Source organism: Rattus norvegicus, chromosome 9 (genome assembly GCF_021556685.1).
Source record: "Rattus norvegicus strain SHRSP/BbbUtx chromosome 9, alternate assembly SHRSP_T2T, whole genome shotgun sequence".
Lineage (NCBI taxonomy): Eukaryota > Metazoa > Chordata > Mammalia > Rodentia > Muridae > Rattus > Rattus norvegicus.
In genome coordinates, this window is record NC_141542.1 from 71142231 (window position 1) to 71161947 (window position 19717).

Below are 19717 nucleotides of genomic sequence, written 5' to 3' on the forward strand. Positions count from 1 at the left end.
CCGCCCTCCCCCCATAGACTAGTTCACTGGGGGTTCAGTCTTAGCAGGACCCAGGGCTTCCCCTTCCACTGGTGCTCTTACTAGGATATTCATTGCTACCTATGGGGTCAGAGTCCAGGGTCAGTCCATGTATAGTCTTTAGGTAGTGGCTTAGTCCCTGGAAGCTCTGGTTGCTTGGCATTGTTGTACTTTTGGGGTCTCGAGCCCCTTCAAGCTCTTCCAGTTCTTTCTCTGATTCCTTCAATAGGGGACCTATTCTCAGTTCAGTGGTTTGCTGCTGGCATTCGCCTCTATATTTGCTGTATTCTGGCTGTGTCTCTCAGGAGCGATCTACATCCGGCTCCTGTCGGTCTGCACTTCTTTGCTTCATCCATCTTGTCTAATTGGGTGGCTGTATATGTATGGGCCACATGTGGGGCAGGCTCTGAATGGGTGTTCCTTCAGTCTCTGTTTTAATCTTTGCCTCTCCCTTCCCTGCCAAGGGTATTCTTTTTCCTCATTTAAAGAAGGAGTGAAGCATTCACATTTTGATCATCCGTCTTGAGTTTCGTTTGTTCTAGGGATCTAGGGTAATTCAAGCATTTGGGCTAAAGCCACTTATCAATGAGTGCATACCATGTATGTCTTTCTGTGATTGGGTTAGCTCACTCAGGATGATATTTTCCAGTTCCAACCATTTGCCTACGAATTTCATAAACTCGTTGTTTTTGATAGCTGAGTAATATTCCATTGTGTAGATGTACCACATTTTCTGTATCCATTCCTCTGTTGAAGGGCATCTGGGTTCTTTCCAGCTTCTGGCTATTATAAATAAGGCTGCGATGAACATAGTGGAGCACGTGTCTCTTTTATATGTTGAGGCATCTTTTGGGTATATGCCCAAGAGAGGTATAGCTGGATCCTCAGGCAGTTCAATGTCCAATTTTCTGAGGAACCTCCAGACTGATTTCCAGAATGGTTTTACCAGTCTGCAATCCCACCAACAATGGAGGAGTGTTCCTCTTTCTCCACATCCTCGCCAGCATCTGCTGTCACCTGAGTTTTTGATCTTAGCCAATCGCACTGGTGTGAGGTGAAATCTCAGGGTTGTTTTGATTTGCATTTCCCTTATGACTAAAGATGTTGAACATTTCTTTAGGTGTTTCTCAGCCATTCGGCATTCCTCAGCTGTGAATTCTTTGTTTAGCTCTGAACCCCATTTTTTAATAGGGTTATTTGTTTCCCTGCGGTCTAACTTCTTGAGTTCTTTGTATATTTTGGAAATAAGGCCTCTATCTGTTGTAGGATTGGTAAAGATCTTTTCCCAATCTGTTGGTTGCCGTTTTGTCCTAACCACAGTGTCCTTTGCCTTACAGAAGCTTTGCAGTTTTATGAGATCCCATTTGTCGATTCTTGATCTTAGAGCATAAGCCATTGGTGTTTTGTTCAGGAAATTTTTTCCAGTGCCCATGTGTTCCAGATGCTTCCCTAGTTTTTCTTCTATTAGTTTGAGTGTGTCTGGTTTGATGTGGAGGTCCTTGATCCACTTGGACTTAAGCTTTGTACAGGGTGATAAGGATGGATCGATCTGCATTCTTCTACATGTTGCCCTCCAGTTGAACCAGCACCATTTGCTGAAAATACTATCTTTTTTCCATTGGATGGTTTTGGCTCCTTTGTCAAAAATCAAGTGACCATAGGTGTGTGGGTTCATTTCTGGGTCTTCAATTCTATTCCATTGGTCTATCTGTCTGTCTCTGTACCAATACCATGCAGTTTTTATCACTATTGCTCTGTAATACTGCTTGAGTTCAGGGATAGTGATTCCCCCTGAAGTCCTTTTATTGTTGAGGATAGCTTTAGCTATCCTGGGTTTTTTGTTATTCCAGATGAATTTGCAAATTGTTCTGTCTAACTCTTTGAAGAATTGGATTGGTATTTTGATGGGGATTGCATTGAAAGAAATTAGGGAAACGACACCCTTCATAATAGACCCAAATAATATAAAGTACCTCGGTGTGACTCTAACCAAGCAAGTAAAAGATCTGTACAATAAGAACTTCAAGACACTGAGGAAAGAAATTGAAGAAGACCTCAGAAGATGGAAAGATCTCCCATGCTCATGGATTGGCAGGATTAATATGGTAAAAATGGCCATTTTACCAAAAGCAATCTACAGATTCAGGGCAGTTATTTCTGGTCTCCAACAGAACTGTGGTTCTGTCCAGATCTCCACTTGGGCTTGCTGATAGAGAGCTCAGACTTCTCCCCTCTAGAAAGGAGAAAATAGGGCTGGAGAGATGGCTCAGCGGTTAAGAGCACCCGACTGCTCTTCCAGAGGTCCTGAGTTCAATTCCCAGCACACATGGTGGCTCACAACTATCTGTAATGAGATCTGATGCCCTCTTCTGGTGTGTCTGAAGACAGCTACAGTGTATTTATATATAATAAATGAATAAATCTTTAAAAAAAAGAAAGAAAGGAGGAAATATATATCTGTTGTTTCGAGTCATTTGGGTTTTTGTTAATGTTTGACAGCAACTGCAGGGCAAGAACACAGGGAGTGCAGAGATGGCAGGGAAGGAGGAAGACTTCGGACTCAACACTGCCCACAGCTCTACAGAGATTGAGACCCCTCAGTCCCCTTTTGGGACAAGCTGAGCTGCTTCTGTTACTCAACTTACAGTGCAAGATGGCTTTGGCTGAAAAGTCCGTCGTGAGCCTGGGCTCACGTGGGCCTGGGCAAACCTGTACTTTCTAAAGAGATATTTTTAAATTACCAAAAGATGAGGGAAGGGTCCACATCAGGCTACTAAATTGCATCAGACCTCATCCGTGAGTCAGAATTCTGTAATGGGCCATATATTTTAATCCACTTGTAGAGATATTTAAGTATTTGAAAAAAAATACCATCTTAAAATTAGAACCCCAAATTTCCAAGTACATATTTTATAAAGAGAGTCATTTCAGAGAAGAAAAAAATGAGGACAAGTTCAGACAGTATTTCTTTGGATATTCTGGGGGAACAATTGGGCAAATGAGTCTCTTTGAACTACTCCCTAATCCTGAGTGCTGACAGAATGTAAGCTTTTGTCCCAAGAGGAAAAGACAACAAAACTAAAGCCAGACCTTCCCAAGTGACACTGAATGCAGAACATCCTGGGGGTGTTGAAGCGAAGGAGAACAAGGAGCCAACCTGTGTGCTCATCTTCTGAAAGTCTCTCCAGTCTCCTTGTGGGGAAGTCCACAAGAGATCTCACTCACGGATGATGTCATCCTGATCTCACTTTGATATGTGCCTAGATGTTTCCAGGGACACCCTAATAGTGCCTGCTGAGTTCTGCTCTTAAATTCCACACCTGTTTAACCTAAAAGAGACGTCTAATTTGTTATTAAGGTTTTTGAAATATTCAAAGTATTTTAATTAGCATGGCAATTGTCTGTATTTTGTAGAAACACTCTGGGATATGTCAATACTGTTTGGTTTCTGACCTCAGGATGAGGGACTGAGGTGCATATTTTACATATCAAAGGAGACCTGGCCTCCAGGTTCCCCCAGCATCCCTCAGTCTGTACCTGGTTTACTCTGTCCCAACCCTGAACTATCCAACCCAGGGGCTGGGCAGCCCCTCCCCCAGAGAATCTCCTCTATATAATCCGTCTGCTCTCCCCGTGCCCCTCCCTGCTAGAGCTCTTTCTTTCTCTCTGGCCCCCTCCTCTCCCCTCTCCCTACCATGGTGGCTTCCCTTACCTTCTCTGGGGCCAGCAACTCACCTGTCAGGGAGCAGATTCCTATAAACCTGCATTTAATATCATCTAATCTGGTTTGAACCAGCTCATTTCACTGGTGGAGATATAATTTATCAAATACGTGTACACAATGTAGTGATCAGATCAGGGTGACTGGCATATGCCTCACCTCATTTGATTGATTCCTCCCTCCCTTCCCCCTTTCTTCCCTCTTCTAGCTTTTCTTTTTAGTTTCTTTCCTCTTCCTCTTCCTCTTCCTCCTCCTCCTCCTCCTTCTCCTCCTCCTCTTCTTCTTCTTCCTCCTCCTTCTGTTTGTTTTTGGAGTGCGTTTTCTCTGTGTAGCCCAGGTTGTCCTGGAACCTTCTGTAGATCAGGCTGATGAATTCAAGGGTTCTGCTTTCCTCTGTCTCCCAGTGCTGGGATTAAAGGCCTGTGCCATTACCACTATGCTAAATTTCATTTATTTGTTATTTTTCCATTTTTTTTACTACACAAGTGCTCTGTCTGCATATATACCTGCATGCCAGAGAGGACATTAGATCCCTTTCCAGGTGACTGTGAGAATTGAACTCAGGCCCTCTAGAATACCTTAACCACTGAGCCCTCTCACCAGCCTTCATTCCCTCCTCCCCACCTCTAGTTTTTCAAAGCTACTGGTTCATTAATTGTCCTCAGACTAGTGGGAATGCCACTTCCTTAAATCCTCAGGCTGCAGACATAGCCCATGGAGAGGAAGAGGGAGGAAGGGACACAGTTACAAATGGGGAGTCCTGAGCAGAGGTACTCTCTAGGTCCATTGCACCTCCCTGGGGTGGTGTGGCTTCAGGGACTGTGAAGGCTTATGTGGAGGAATGGGTAATCTGAGGACTGAGGTGACTGCTGCTGTCCCTCACACACTGCCTCTGGAAAGCCTATCCCAGCAGAACCTGATTCTTTTTCTAAGAGAGCTCCCTTCCCCTTCACCCCCTACACACACACACACACACACACACACACACACACACACACACACACACACAACACACACACACATACCCCTACACACACACACACACCTACACACACACACCTACACACACACCTACACACACACACCTACGCACACACCCACACACACCTACACACACACCCACACACACACACCTACACACACACACACACACACACACACACACACACACACACACACTCTGCTACCAGATGGGACTTCCCTCTTTATGTAAGAGGCTACAAGTGGTACTAAATTCTAACTGGCAGCAGACATAGGCAAATTTCACCGCACCGCACCGCACCGCACCGCACCACACCGCACCGCACCGCACCACACCGCACCACACCGCACCGCACCACACACCACACACCACACACCACACACCACACCACACCACATACCACACCATACCAAACCACACACCACACCACACCACATACCACACCATACCAAATCACACACCACACCACACCACACACTATACCACACCACACCATACCACACCACACCACACTACATACCACACCACACCACACCACACCACATACCACACTACACCACATACCACACCACACACCATACCACACTACACCACATACCACACCACACACCATACCACACTACACCACATACCACACCACACACCATACCACACTACACCACATACCACACCACACACCACACCACACCATACCACACCACACACCACACCACACCACACCACATACCACACCACACCACACCACACCACATACCACATACCACACCACATACCACACCACACCACACCACATACCACACACCACACCACATACCACATACCACACCACATACCACACCACATACCACACCACACCACATACCACACACCACACACACCATACCACATACCACACACCACACCACATACCACACCACATACCACACCACATACCACACACCACATCACATACCACACCACACCACACCACACCACACACCACACCACATACCACACCACACCACATACCACATACCACACACCATACCACACCACACCACACAGCATACCACCACACCACACCACACCACACACCACACCACCATTTGTGTTACAAGCATCCAAATGCCTTTCTTTTGAATTGTACAATTACTTCTCGTCAGTCATAATCACCCCACGTTACACAGAGCATTATAACACTGTTCCCATCAGTTTTTGCCTCTGTTCCCACTAACATACCTCTCCCCCTCCTCCTTCTTTCCCCATCTTTCCTTCTTCCCAACTCTGGAAGCACTATTCTTCTTCTCTATGCAGTCAGCACTACATGTTAGTGAGCCAGTAAGCGCTCTGTGGTTTCACTTCAACACGATGCCCTCTTTCATCCAGGATGCAGCAAGAGACAGGAATTCTTTTTTGTGACTAGTATTTTATATGAGGTACACATACATGTGGGTGTACATATATATGAGGGTACACACACACACACACACACACACACACACACACACACACACACAAAGTTTCTTTTCCCATTCATTGTTGGGATTCTTCTGTCTCTAGTTTGAAAACAACATATGCCACTTCTCCTTTCTCCAATCCTTGCTACATTTTAACACAAGCCTGTTTTGGGGTGTGGCTGAAATGTGCCCTGAAGCCTCTTGTGCTGTGGGCCTGGTTCCCAGTGCAGTGACATCTGGAGGTGGAGTTTGGGGGAGGCGAGGCTGGAGGTAGGATACATGGCCAGGATCTGAACAGTTTAATCCAGTCCCTAGTTCACAGGCAGCTGGGGGGAACGTGGGGAAGGAGGGGTCAAGGTAAAGCAGGTGGGTTTCTAGAATACACTTTGGAGATTAAAACTTACCCAGGTCTCCTGTCTCTGATCACTGGACATCACAAGATGAGCCATTGTGACTGGAGCATGGTGCTGTCTCACTCAGTGTGTACGCTCCTAGTGACGTAGACCATTCTCCTCACACACGCACTCATTTATCCTGATGTCTATTCAGAGCATTTACTCACTTAACTGAAGTATTTGTTGCTTTTTGCTGTTTAATTCCTTATATATTCTGGATGTGAAGCCCCCACTGGAGGAGTAGTGGGTAGACAGTCCTTTCATTCTGAAGACTATTTTAATTTTGATTTTCCTTTGTTGTGTTGCTTTTCGGTATGAATAAGTAAAAGTCCTACTTTTTGAAAAAATGAAATATTTTATGTTTCATTATAAGTTGCAGACTTTGCAGGTTCTGAAAAGAAACTTTCTTCAGAAGCATTTCCTGAAAATATATGCCATTCCCTTGTTCTTTCAATAAGCAGAGATCTTCAATCTAAGTGGAGCACATTCTCCTCTTAAATATCATTTTATCTTTGTTGTAAGACTTTGTGTACCAACATATTGGTTTATGAGGATATATTTGATGTTAGCCTCAAGCTCACTATTTAGTCAACGATGCCCGTGCCTGTGTAATAGTGATCTATTTTTACAAATGTAAACCTATGTGGCATTTGTGAAATAAATCTCACTTGATCATGATATAGTACCCACTCTGTGTGATGCTGACTTCACTTGCTAGTTCGTGATAAATATAACACACATATAGTAACAGAGGTATTTGCTAATGATTCTTGTGACTTGTGTCGTGTTGTGACCACATACCTGAGGCACAGTCCAGGCCTGCACATGTGCAGCGGAACGAGACCAACTTAGCCATTTCCCAGCCTCCAAACGCCATCTTCTGAGGAAGCTTTAATTTTAAATTTATCAACTTTCTTGTGATCTCGGCTTCGGGGCTAATTTAATATTTAAAATTTTCTCTTTGAAAAGTGCCCATTAGCATTTTAGTTAGCTTCTTTGTATTAGTATTTTATGGTTTGTGTTGAGGATAATAATCTATAATTTCATACAAATGGACAATTACAAGTAGTAATCCTTTGGAATATGCTAAGGTTAACGATTCTTCATTACGTGAAACTCAAACATATAAAAAAGTAACAGTAAAACGTAAGGCCCCGTACTTACAACTCAGCTCAATATTGAACGGCATAGCCCACTTTTGTTAAAGCATAACTGGGTTTTTAAGAGTCAAGATTTGGAGTATTTTGAGTCATTATTATGATGTTTTATGAAGAATACTTGACAATTAATTAAGCAGCAGAGCACTGGCTCAGTGGTAAGGCTCTTGCACAAGCCTAGTGACTTGAGTTAGATCCTGAATCCCCTGGTGAGGGTGGATTGAGAGAACTCCTCAAAGCTGTCTTCTACATGTGCACCATGACACATGTGATGCACGCACGCACGCACGCACGCACGCACACACGCATGCACACACACACACACACACACAGAAAAAAGATATTTAACAAACATCTCTTAAAATACACAGTATTAAGAGTGGGAATGCATAGTAGTTATATGAATGGGTGAGGTTCTTCTGCCGGGGCAATGTATTTACAGAAGCTACGCGATGTGGTGGAAAGTTCTAGAACTAAAGTTGTCTAGATTTAAAACTGGGCTGTCATGCAGTACTGTTTCTGAGAGTGGAGGGCTGGAGGGGGAAAAGAGCTCCAATTTAGAGCCTCTATTGTATCAGATGCATGTAGCGAGATAAGTGGAATCATCACACCACGACTGTGAGGAGATATTTCTAGCCATCGTCTACAGACGTGGACAGGCTGAGAGGCTGAATGAGCTACACTGACTCAGCTTTTTATTCGGTGAGCAAGCCTGCCTGGCCTGGTGAATCATCTACCAGGAACATAATATTAAAGCCACAGAGTTAGACGTTATCTCTAAAAAAAAAAAAAAAAAAATTATAGAAAGAGCAAATGGAAATCTTGCGGTAGAACATTGGAAACACTTTTGTCCCCGCAAGGCAAAAGAGATAATGAGCATGATCAGAAAGAATTTCATCAGAGAATGTGAAATCAACTAATGTTATTACTGCTGCAAGCTGGCAGCTGAGGACGTTTCCCCGGTCCTAGCTGAGGACCTAGTTTGGGCCCTGCTACAAGCAAATTACTTAATTTCTCTGTGCCTACTTCCTTTCTTGTAAGCCACCCCCACCCCCTTAGCGTTCTTTCTTCTTTAAAATGAGAAGCCAAATGATTCTGGCATGAATTCTGGTACAAAGGGAGCTCAAAATGACTATTCCAGAGAAAGGTACAGGAGAAACAAGTCTGTATAGATCTCACAGTAGTCTAGAAGGTCTTATTAAATTAGCTCACACTTTTTGGTTTTCTTATGATTTACTTTCCTTTCCTCAAGATTGAAGCATGGATAAAGGCTATCAGCTAGTAGTATTTGGTACCAAAAGACCTTACTGCATTACAGAGTCTCTGAGAATTAATCTTTCTCTTCTTTTCCTTCCTCCTTCCCCTTTTTGGCAACAGGCTCTCCCTGGGCAGCCCAGGGGCCTTACAATCCTGCTGTTTCCTCTCCGCCCCTGGGATTTCAGGTGCGGGCCGCCATGTTCCACTGTTGACTTTTTAAGCTGTAAAGTACAGCAGCAGGTGAAGAGACTCCAATCCCTTTCCTGTATGTAAGGCCTTGGGGGTCTAGGAAATGAGACGGGGCATTTTCCAGCTACACTAACAGACATGCTAACCCTGTTGGGATCTCTCCACTCACAGCACTGGTTCTAGGGCAGACCTAACCCTGACTGGCTTTTTGCAGAGGCTTCTCGAACTTCAGCATCACAAGCCAGCCCCAAAGGCAGCCCAGTCGTTTCATTTCTGCCTCCCTCAACCAGCAGATGGCACCCGAGGTCCCGGCAGTGTGGGCCTACTCAGTGAAGATGCCAATCATCTGGGCCTTAGACACCACTAACAACATGCAGGATGCAGAAAGTCAGCACCTCTCTCTACCTTGTTGTAAAAAGGATTCTGGAATGGGATCAAGTTTCCATATTGTGTGGCTTCTTGAGCAGAAGAAACCGATGCGTTTAAAGACAGTGTCACACAGCTCTTTTAAGGCTCCTCTCCAGAACCATGTTGTGAAAATGATCCCCAGAGCCATCCGCTTACATTCTAAAGGACTGTAACACAGAACACCGGTTCCTGAGGCAGTGGAGGCCGGAGCATCGCTTATTCAAACGGCCGGATCCATGACTGTCAGTTCTTGTGTAGAACGAACAGAAATTTCTCTTTGCATATTCCGGGTCCATCTTGGGTCTCCTCACGGTGCCCTCAGCAGAGAAGCCTTCGGGGGAATCTCACATCCATGTTGTTTGTCAGTAGTAAGAGTTTCTGATCTAGAAACCTCACTTTTGTCTTTACTAGACCCCTATCTTTCATCCCACATAAAATTCAAAATAGAGCAAAGACCTTAATTTAAGACCTGAAACACCAAAACTGCTAGAGAGAAATCCTCTCAGTCAGAGAAACCATTTCAAGATAGTTGCTAGTAAAACCTTTCTGAGCAGAAATCCAATAGCTCAGACCACAGTCCCAGGGACTAGCCAGTGGGACTACATGAAATTATAAAGTTTCTCCCTGGCATAGCAACTATGAGCAGTGTAAACAGACCATGCTAGAATGGGAGGAAATCTCTGGCAGCTGTGCTTGAAACAGGGAGCTAATATCTAGAATGCTCAAAGAACTGAAAAAAAGTAAACACCAAAGTTCAAAACGTAGTATCAGTACCAGGCCAATGTCCTGAACAGAGTCCTCAAAAGAAGAAATATGGGATTGGAGAGATGGCTCAGCGGTTAAGAGCACTAATTCCTCCTCCAGAGGTCCTGAGTTCAATTCTCAGCAACCACATGGTGGCTCACAACCATCTGTAATGGGATCTGATGCCCTCTTCTGGTTCGTCTGAAGACCGTGACAGTGTAATCATATACATAACATAAATATTTTTTAAAACCTCTTATAGAAATAGGAATAGCCAATAAATACTTTTAAAATTGTTCAACATCCTTGGCCAGCAGGAAAAGGCAAACCGAAAATACTTTGTGATTCTGTCTCATCCTCTTCAAAATGGTTATCAAGAAGACAAACATATAACAAATGCTGGGAAAGAGATCTAAAAAGGAGTCCCCTTACTCACTGTTGATGGAGTAATGGTGTAAAAGTCTACACACACACACACACACACACACACACACACACACACACACACCATGTACAGATGTACTAAATTTGAGAGATGATTTGGCTTGTGTAATCACTTCAGAGTGAGTATATGTATCAACCATGTACATGTCACTTTTTAAGCCTATGCTTGTAGTCTGGGTCTTTCAACCTATGTAGGCAAGGGTCCCAGCGCTGAGCCAGATCAATAAACCCTAAAATTATACCTCAAAAAAGGAGGGGTATGGTGGCATAAGTGAGAATGGCCCCCACAGACTCATGTTGGAATGCTTGGTGTCTAGGTAGTGAAACTGCTTGGGAAAAGTTAGGCAGGGTGGCCTTGTTAGAGCAGGTGTGGTCCTGTTAGAGGTAGTGTATAACTGAAGTGGGCTATGAAGTTTCAAAAGCCCACACCAGGCTCAGTCTCTCTTTGTCTGCTGCCCCCCAAGAAATATCCTATCTCATTTGATTCCTTCTGTCCAATTCTGTAACAGTGTTTGGATTTGTTAAAATCTCAAATTACTGTCACTTGGAAACCTGGAATTATAAGTCTCTCCAGTTGCCTCTAGATGTCCTAAGAAGTTTGTTGACTAACGCAATGTCTACCAAACTTCGTAAAACCTGTTAACTAGAACCCAAGGCTTCCACTGTACAATTGCATACAATGCCTAAGTCCTCCCCACTCTTACCTTGGAGAACCTGAGAACCTAGGATTATATCCAGTTAGTGCATGGATAAGGGGCTTTCTTTCCCAAGACACCATTGCAGAGTATGAAAACCAGTAAAACAATCTTTGTACCAAATGTGCTTATTCACCAAATTTATTTTTGAACATAAAGAACACCAGATTATGACAAATTAAAAACAAAGCACCAAAAGTCGCTACACGTTAGTACCTGAGCGGAGACTGAAGGCAAATATTCACATAATAAAGCCACATCATAATGCTGAAACACAGGTAAAAACATTCACAATACTCCACGAAGTAGAATAAGTAGCACTTTCCCCCAAATCACAACCAGTTAAATGTAACAGTGTTAATTACACGATACCAAAAATACACAGGAAACTACACGCACGTGTGTTCAGTGCCCTGCACGTGGTACACCGCACTGGGGAACAGCATGCAGGCTAAGAGAGGGAGAGCCGTGCTGAGGCTGTTCTCAGCGGTCACTTCAGGACAGGCTCCCTGCACGGCGCATTGGTACTACACGACACTTTCTGGATGGGAACTTAACCAGTGTACAAATAAATGATCGCTGTACACAGTCTCCCTCAGCAGCCACGAGGAGTGTGTGCTCTACACGCTTAACCGCAAGGTAGAAACTGATCTCATTATTCACCTACTGCCTCCACAACTTCTTGTCAATCTGGCCGGGCCTTTAAAAGAGACATACTGTCATTTCTACATGTTTCTAAGAAGACTTATTTAAATATAAAATTGTAATAGTCATGGAGGTGAACCAGGAGGAAATACATTGAGTGTATGCCCAAAAGGAACATGTAAAAATAAACAACAGACCGAGTTCCCAGAAATGTGGGCATCTTTGGGCAAAGACTGTGATTATGCTTAAAATTGATTAATTTGGACTTTAATGGAAGTTATACTCATTGTTTTAAATAAACACATAAAAGTGTGAGAATTTAAATTAAACTAAAAAGAGGAGCTAATTCTCCCTTGATACCATAAAAATAACAAGGCAGGAAAAGGAACAAGAAAAATGAAATAGTAATGCTGGGAAAAAAAAAAAAAACTACCTTCATTTGAGCTGAGTCACTGGGAAATGACCCTCATTTGGAAATATAAACATGTCTCAGTCTGCCTCAACGCTCAGCACACGTCTCGGAAGGAGCTCTGGTAAGATCATTATCAGCAGAGCAAAGAGACATTTCAGTCATTAATTTTTCTGTATTCAGTGAGTTTAGAAACAGAAGTGTTGTGACTATCCCTAAAATATTTTCCCCCAGAAACTTTAACCAAACCTAATTTCTCGCACACATCCAGACTAAGCCAATCTTAAATTAAAATAAAAACAAACAAACAACAACAAAAAACTCTGGAAAGTAAGGGTGGCCTCAGGAGCAGCAGCCATGTGAGCTCTAAGTAAGTGTGGGCCGATGGGTACTGAGAACTTTTGTTCCAACAACTTAAAAGAAGGGACTCCAGGCAACCCGGAGAAGTAAACACAGCTACAGGTTGCAGGGCTTTGCTTTGTCGTTTTAAGGCACAGTCTGTTTTATCCCAAATAAATTCAAGGTCACAGTGATGGGGTTTACTCGGTTTTGGTTTGTCTTGGGCACGTTGCTACATTTATAGCTAGTCTAAGTTTAAGAAACCACAGGATCGTTTCTAAATGATATACGTCAGTGCCTGTTTTCAAAAAATATAAGTATGCAGCACAACATCCTAATATGTAAAAATGAAGATTTCGCTCCGGGCCACACAGCAGGGGGTGGGGAGGAGATCTGTTCAAGAACTCTTACAAACCTCTGCCTCGGTGCCCAGAGCCTGGTCTGTTAGGGACAGGCATCTCCCACTTAGGCTAAGACCATTGCCACACGGAAGACAAAGCTTCCAGAGGACACAGCATCCTGAAGCCAGTTCTCATAAACTACCTTTCCACTAATTTATCCAAAGTCCCCAACGGTTACCTAGACAACCATCACTCGATCCAGACCAAATATTTCAGTATCTGGCATGTTCTGTCTCTTCACTTGCGAGGTTAACTTATGAAAAATGTGCCAGCATTACAGTAGGCAGGGCAGAGAGGCCATGGGAAACGCTAGGCGAGACTGAATGAAACACTGCAATTTCCACAACATCCCTCTGGGGGAAAACTTGAGTTCCCGGGGCCCACAATGGCTTCTGCACCTGCTACATTTCTAGTTTTGTCTAATGCCCTATCAATGCCAGTGTGTTTCATCAACAACTGTATTTCGTAGTATTTGGCCCAAGATGTGCATGCTAAGTGGCTTGCCTCATCATACTCTATTAGGTTCTACTGGATAAACACTAGGGACTGAACAGAGACATACAGAAAGCAACAGAAACCCCACAGGACAAGCTTTCAACTGTATAAACCAAGACACCTACACCAAAAATGGATTCTGTAAAACAATTGACTATTTACACCACAAAACAAGCCAAAGTCAGATTACTTCAAACGATTACCTCAATTAACTGCTCAAAGATTACTACTGAGTGGACTCATCGTTTACCCAGCAATGTCAGGAAACCAGACGCAACAGAACACAGAATGCACTGTCCTAAAGCTTTGAGCATTTTCAAAGAAAAACAGAGTATGGAACATGTTTTCAAGATATCCACATTTATTGTAAGTCCTAGATGAAAAATACTGAAAAGATTACTTTTGTTTTATCCCCAGATTACTAAGAAAGTTCATTGGCACAAATATCCAGAGGTATCTTACAGTTTCATTTAGCTTTGGTGATAAAGTATATTTGCTAACTGTGAGGATACTTAGCTTCCAATACAGATTACCCTAAAAAATTTTTAAATGTATCCTTTTTTTCCTAAAAAAGGGATGTAAAAAGTCCAATATGAAACAGAAAAAGTACACATGAAATACAAAATACACTGTCTATTAGGCTCTAGAGCAGTTAATGGTGCTACATGGTGTCTACAAACTTTTGTCACAGTAACATCACTACCTTACAAATACTAAAAGTAAAAACCATTTAAAATAGCACATGAACTTTACAAAATGGATCCCCATAGACTTCTTAGACCGAGATTAGGATTCAGATAGGAAAGTTTGCTCTAACTAAACACCAATAGATCTAGTTTTCCACTGATGTTCAAATCAACAACGTACAGAATGATTACAGGTTGATTCTGACTCAGATAACCATTCTACACCGTCATCAGAAGTTAAGTGGTTTCTTAGCATACAGATGGGTTTTGGCAGCATAACATGCCATGCCCTTATAAAAAACTGCTCTTGATTTTAAGATTATTATTCCCACACTTTAATCAAGTTGTAGCTTAGATACTGCCAGCTTTGAAACACATGGTTGCCCTCGTTGCACGGCTATGTTTGCAGCATTAACAGAGTAACAGATGTCTTAAATTATCACCACTTCCGATTCTTGCTCTGTTCTCAAAACCAAGCTACCAACATAGGAAATTCTGTTTTCATTTATTCACGATGTTTTACAGATGCACAAGTTTAAGCATTTGTAGCACACACTTGGACTGCTGATCTGATTTCCATTTCCCATAATCCTATGGAGAGCTAGGAATTCGAGGAGCCCAGAGCTTTCTTATTCCCTCACGCATCAGCAAGCCTTATGCTGAGAAAGTAGATACTCACAGAATTATAAATGTGTCCTGTTCAAAAAGTCTGCAGTAAGATCCCATCTCTCATTCTTAGAGTTTGTAGAGTGAGTCCTGTATTTATTTTCTGTGGTAGGGAAGCTTTCCTGGAAGGAACTAATGTCGTAAACTCTCATGGTGCCCTTTATTCTGGCAAGTGTCATACTCCCCAAATGGACTGTGACCCTCGACAAACTTCATAGTCTGTTTCCTATGATATACAAATTCACAAATCTTCCACACAGTTGAAAAACAACCAACAAAATCCTCGGATCCAATGAATCAACATACTTCTAGATTTTCCCCATCTGTTCAATTACAGCTTTCTAAAAGTTTGTATCCAAACCAAATACTGCAAGGCAATGCATGACTAATTCAGACCTGTCTAAGGAGACATATGAGGCACCTGGCTTATCCTACGATTACGGAATCAACTGCTCATGATATTTGTGGATCCCCACCTCTTGAGTATTTTTGTGTGCACATGTTCATGTATGTGCACCTGTGTATACATACAGGTGCAGGGACGGATCAGAGGGTAGGGCAGAGGTCAAGGCTGGATGTCTCCCTCAAACACTTTCTACCTCATCTTATGCCACAGGATCTTTCACTGAACCTGAAACTTGCCAAGATGGCTGGCCGGCCAACAAGCCCCAAAAGTCTGTCTCCACCCTCCCAGTGCTGGGATTATAAGCAGGCACTAGTCAGCCAGTTTCTCCCGTGGATTCTGTCAGTCTCTACTGGGGTCCTCGTGCTCGCACTGCAGGCACGTGACCATCTGAAGCATCTCTCCAGGCCTACTTCCCATGAGCCTCTGCAGCTTCGAAGAACTACTAAAAACCGAGTTCTGCTTCCCTGTTTCACCATCCTCCATAGGAGGGTGCATGGTGAATGAACACCTTCTCTGTGTGTGGGATTAGGAGGGTGCATGGTGAATGAACACCTTATGCTATGAGTGAAAAGAGTAAAAGGCTAAAAGAAAGTACAGGGACTTGGTAATGAATAAGACAATCAGCCTTGTATGAATTCGTGAGCACTGTGAAAACGTGTCATGTTGACATGTGTGATAATTATATAGATACTATTATAGACTACTCAATAAAAAGTATCCCGTCACAGACAGCTGAAATTACATAACTAAAATATAAAAAGATTTAAAAGACTAATCAATACATGATCAATATAGATATAGGGCAGCTTCAAAAATCAGTGTTAACCCAGCATAAATGGTTTCTTTAGAAGTTTTTGTTATAGTGATACCCAAGAGTAAAATTTACTTAATTTTGGTATGAAGTGAATCCAGGCGAGCTGTGTGTTACTCAACAGTAGAGAACGTAATTAAGATACTGGGGCTCTGGATTCAATTCCTGGTGTGCTCATTCACATAGACACACGACTGCAATAGCAACTTCTATCTAATTATCAGTCCAGGAGCTGGAGAGCAGGCTTAGTCAAGAGCCCATGCTGTTCTGCAGGGTTCCTAGCATTGACATCCAGCAACACCCACCTGTAACTCAGGCTCTAGGTGATCTACCGCCCTCTGCTGGCCACAGTGAGCACCCGCAAAATGAGTCTTCAAAAAATATATCAGGTCTAAATTATAGTAGCAATAATCTACGAGGGCATTTCAAAAATACTAAGCACTCAATAATCAGACAGATTAACTGTCTGACATATACCCAATCTATTTACAAGCAAGAACCTAGTTGTTAAATAAGTACATTTATCCAAAAATTTAATTTCTTTAAGAAAAAAAATGACAACAGCAGAACTCAAAAATTTGCTGTATTAATATCTAACATAACTAATATTTGTGTAAACATGATAAAGTATGTGATGTTTATATAAAATAGTTTCCTTTTAAGGGATAGCACTTTTCCTAATCAGATAGTCTACCCGGCTTTCTGTGTCTAAATGCCTGGTGAAGACTTATCAAAGTACGCGCTTCCGTGTCTACATGTGAGCGTGTATGTCTGCGTGGCAGACGGCCGAGGACACAGACCACTTTTATTTGAAATATTTTGCTGGCATAAATAAGACTTTAAAGGCTTAGGGAATTAGTACTTTCAGACAAAAATATTGTGAGAATTAGTGTTCTTTAATAACCAATAACCTACCCATGAGTAAGAAATCAAACCTGATACATCTTATTCATGAGCAGGAAGACTTTAGATCTCATAAATAAATAACCATGGCTGTCAAAAAGTCTAACACCAAATTCTGGAAAGTTCTTTCTGTGTTTAGATGTATGCTCAAATTCAGAAAGTTAAAGCAGTGACATTGAGCTATGTCTATAACACCACTGACAGAATGAAGACAGCATGTGTAGAGGCCTTACTTCTCCAGCAAAATCAGAGCAGCTACATCCCTGTTTAGATTCACAAGTGCTGTGCCACGAGAGAGCTGTAATTACCTAATGGACTCACTCTCAGGTACTCAATAAACACTGTGGTATAGTTTATTCCTTTTGATACTCTTCTAAAACAAGAGACTAAAAGGTCTGCCATGTCTAGTAGAACAGCCTTCCTTTAAAAGTCTTAATAAGTAAAAATGTGAATACTTAACAAGCACGATGCCAGTGGAGACAGCAACGGAACCATACAAACTAGCTACCTTCCATGGTAATAACCCTCTGACTAATGCTGAAGGAGGAAAGACCCAGGGAAGAGCCCCTGGGGAAATGAGGCAAGTTACTAATGTGGCTGATGTGAGAGTAGTCCTCTGGTTGGCAGTAGGAGCTGAGAGGCTGCGACACCGGGTGTGATAGCAGAACAGACGAGGGCAACTGTGAATTCTCACTAACACTGGAGGACTTCACGGGGAAGGCTTATGGGCATTTACAGAACACACGTTCCTCTAAGTGAAGGGCTCTGTGACACAGGTCTGATTCAGCTTGAGTTTATTCTAAGGGAAGGCAAAGAGCAACTATGTTCTTCCAGCTCCCGACCTTCCTATTTACCTGTAGCTAAGAATGAACTATATAATTGGAAATGAATTAAAATGTTACCCCCAGTGGCAACACTGTATCCTAGTAGACACCTCTACAAACCGAGACTCTGTTCGTAATGAGTGACGCAGGAGTGAGATCTATTCAGGCAGTGTTCACATCTTCATTTCTAAAGCAGCAATGGCTGCCCGCTGCTCCTCTCTTAGTTTCTAGTTCTGTACCTCAAGTGCAATGCTGTCTTTCTGCTCAGACCCCGCCTCAAATGATGCAAGCCCAGAGCTGTTCCAGCCTCTGGAGCTACCCCTTAATAACCGATCATTGCTACAGGTACTTCAGGCAACCACAGGGGCAGAGACGGACTGTGCCAATGTGAAATCTGCAAGAACATTCTTTTGATAACAGATCTTTCGATAGATCTCTTCCATGCTTCTAATATTCAACAAGTGTACAAAGTGAGATTCATATTTGAAAACTCAAGAAAATATCATTGTTTTGAATCTGAATTGTAGCAGTCAACAACAACAAAAAAAAAGCCTCTCCTTAATTTGAGGCTCTTTTTCACAGATGTAAGAAGACGGATCAAAGTTTGTCTCCCATGGCTGCCAAAAATTGACCAGACTCCTTCACGAGTATTTTACTTCTGAGAAAACAACTGTCATTTTTTAACAATCTCTTAAGACTTATTTTGTATATGTAAATCATAACAAATATAAAACTCACTTTCTAAAGAAAGTCTTATGAAACTAGCGGGAGTTTCACTTAGACTGCAAGCAACACTGCATCTATAGGTCTTTAGAAGGTCTCTGGGATGGCTGATGGTTGGTATATACAGGAGTCCTTAAGACAGACGCCACGACGTCCCTTCAAATTTTTCAGATACGACAAGTATAGAGATGCTACACCACGAACTGGAACCATGCTCCGACTACCTCCCTCACGCCTTACGTACAAAACTAATTTCCTATCTTCAATACTGCAAAAATAGACTTGTCTTCTCCAGAGGACCTCCCTGTTCCTGGCTGGGGCTGTGTGTTCACTGTGTCACTGGTCCTAAAGGCATGAGCCGCTTCTCCGTCTTTGCGCGTCCTACATGAAGTTGCATAATGAGTGGAACACAAGAGGAATGATCACAAAACACGGGACCCTGTATAAGTGGGAGGAGCCAAAAGCGATCACGCCGACAGCCAGAGGAAGTGGGAATTGGGAGGCGGTCTTCAGCAATTTACTGTAAAGAGACAGAGATGTGCATTATTAGACAAATCACATTGTGAGCCAAAATGAAGTACGTAAACCTTTAAGATAGTTCTGGAAAGCTAACATTGTACGTGATATTTGCTGGCATTTATTTAAATTTTATTTATTTATTTTTAGTTTCCTGATCATCCTTTGGTGTTTTGTTTGAGACAGCCTTAGCTGAACTGAAACTCGCTTACAGACCAGGCTGGCCCCAAACTCACAGAGATCTGCCTGGCCCTGCCTCCTAAATGCTGGCATTAAAGTTGTATGCCACCATGCCCAACTCTTAGTTTTGGTTTCCTGAGATAAGGTTTCGTGATATATGATTAAAATGCAAGCTGGCTTTGAACTCATGACCTGCCCTGTCTTCTGAATGCTGGGATGACAGGAGTGTGCCAAGCCATCTGGTTCTAAGTGATTTTAAATGATGTG

At 42.7% G+C, this 19717-nt stretch overlaps 1 protein-coding gene across 1 annotated transcript in view; it reads right to left on the minus strand.

The window, feature by feature from the left end:
• Positions 1 to 18668: 18668 nt before the first annotated feature.
• Positions 18669 to 19717, minus strand: part of Pgap1 (post-GPI attachment to proteins inositol deacylase 1) — a 72884-nt gene continuing 71835 nt past the window's right edge. Inside the window, exon 27 of the mRNA NM_201990.1 lies at positions 18669 to 19274. Within this exon, the coding sequence (NP_973719.1) occupies positions 19136 to 19274 (139 nt within the window). The 3' untranslated portion in view covers positions 18669 to 19135. The remainder of the gene's footprint in view (positions 19275 to 19717) is intronic.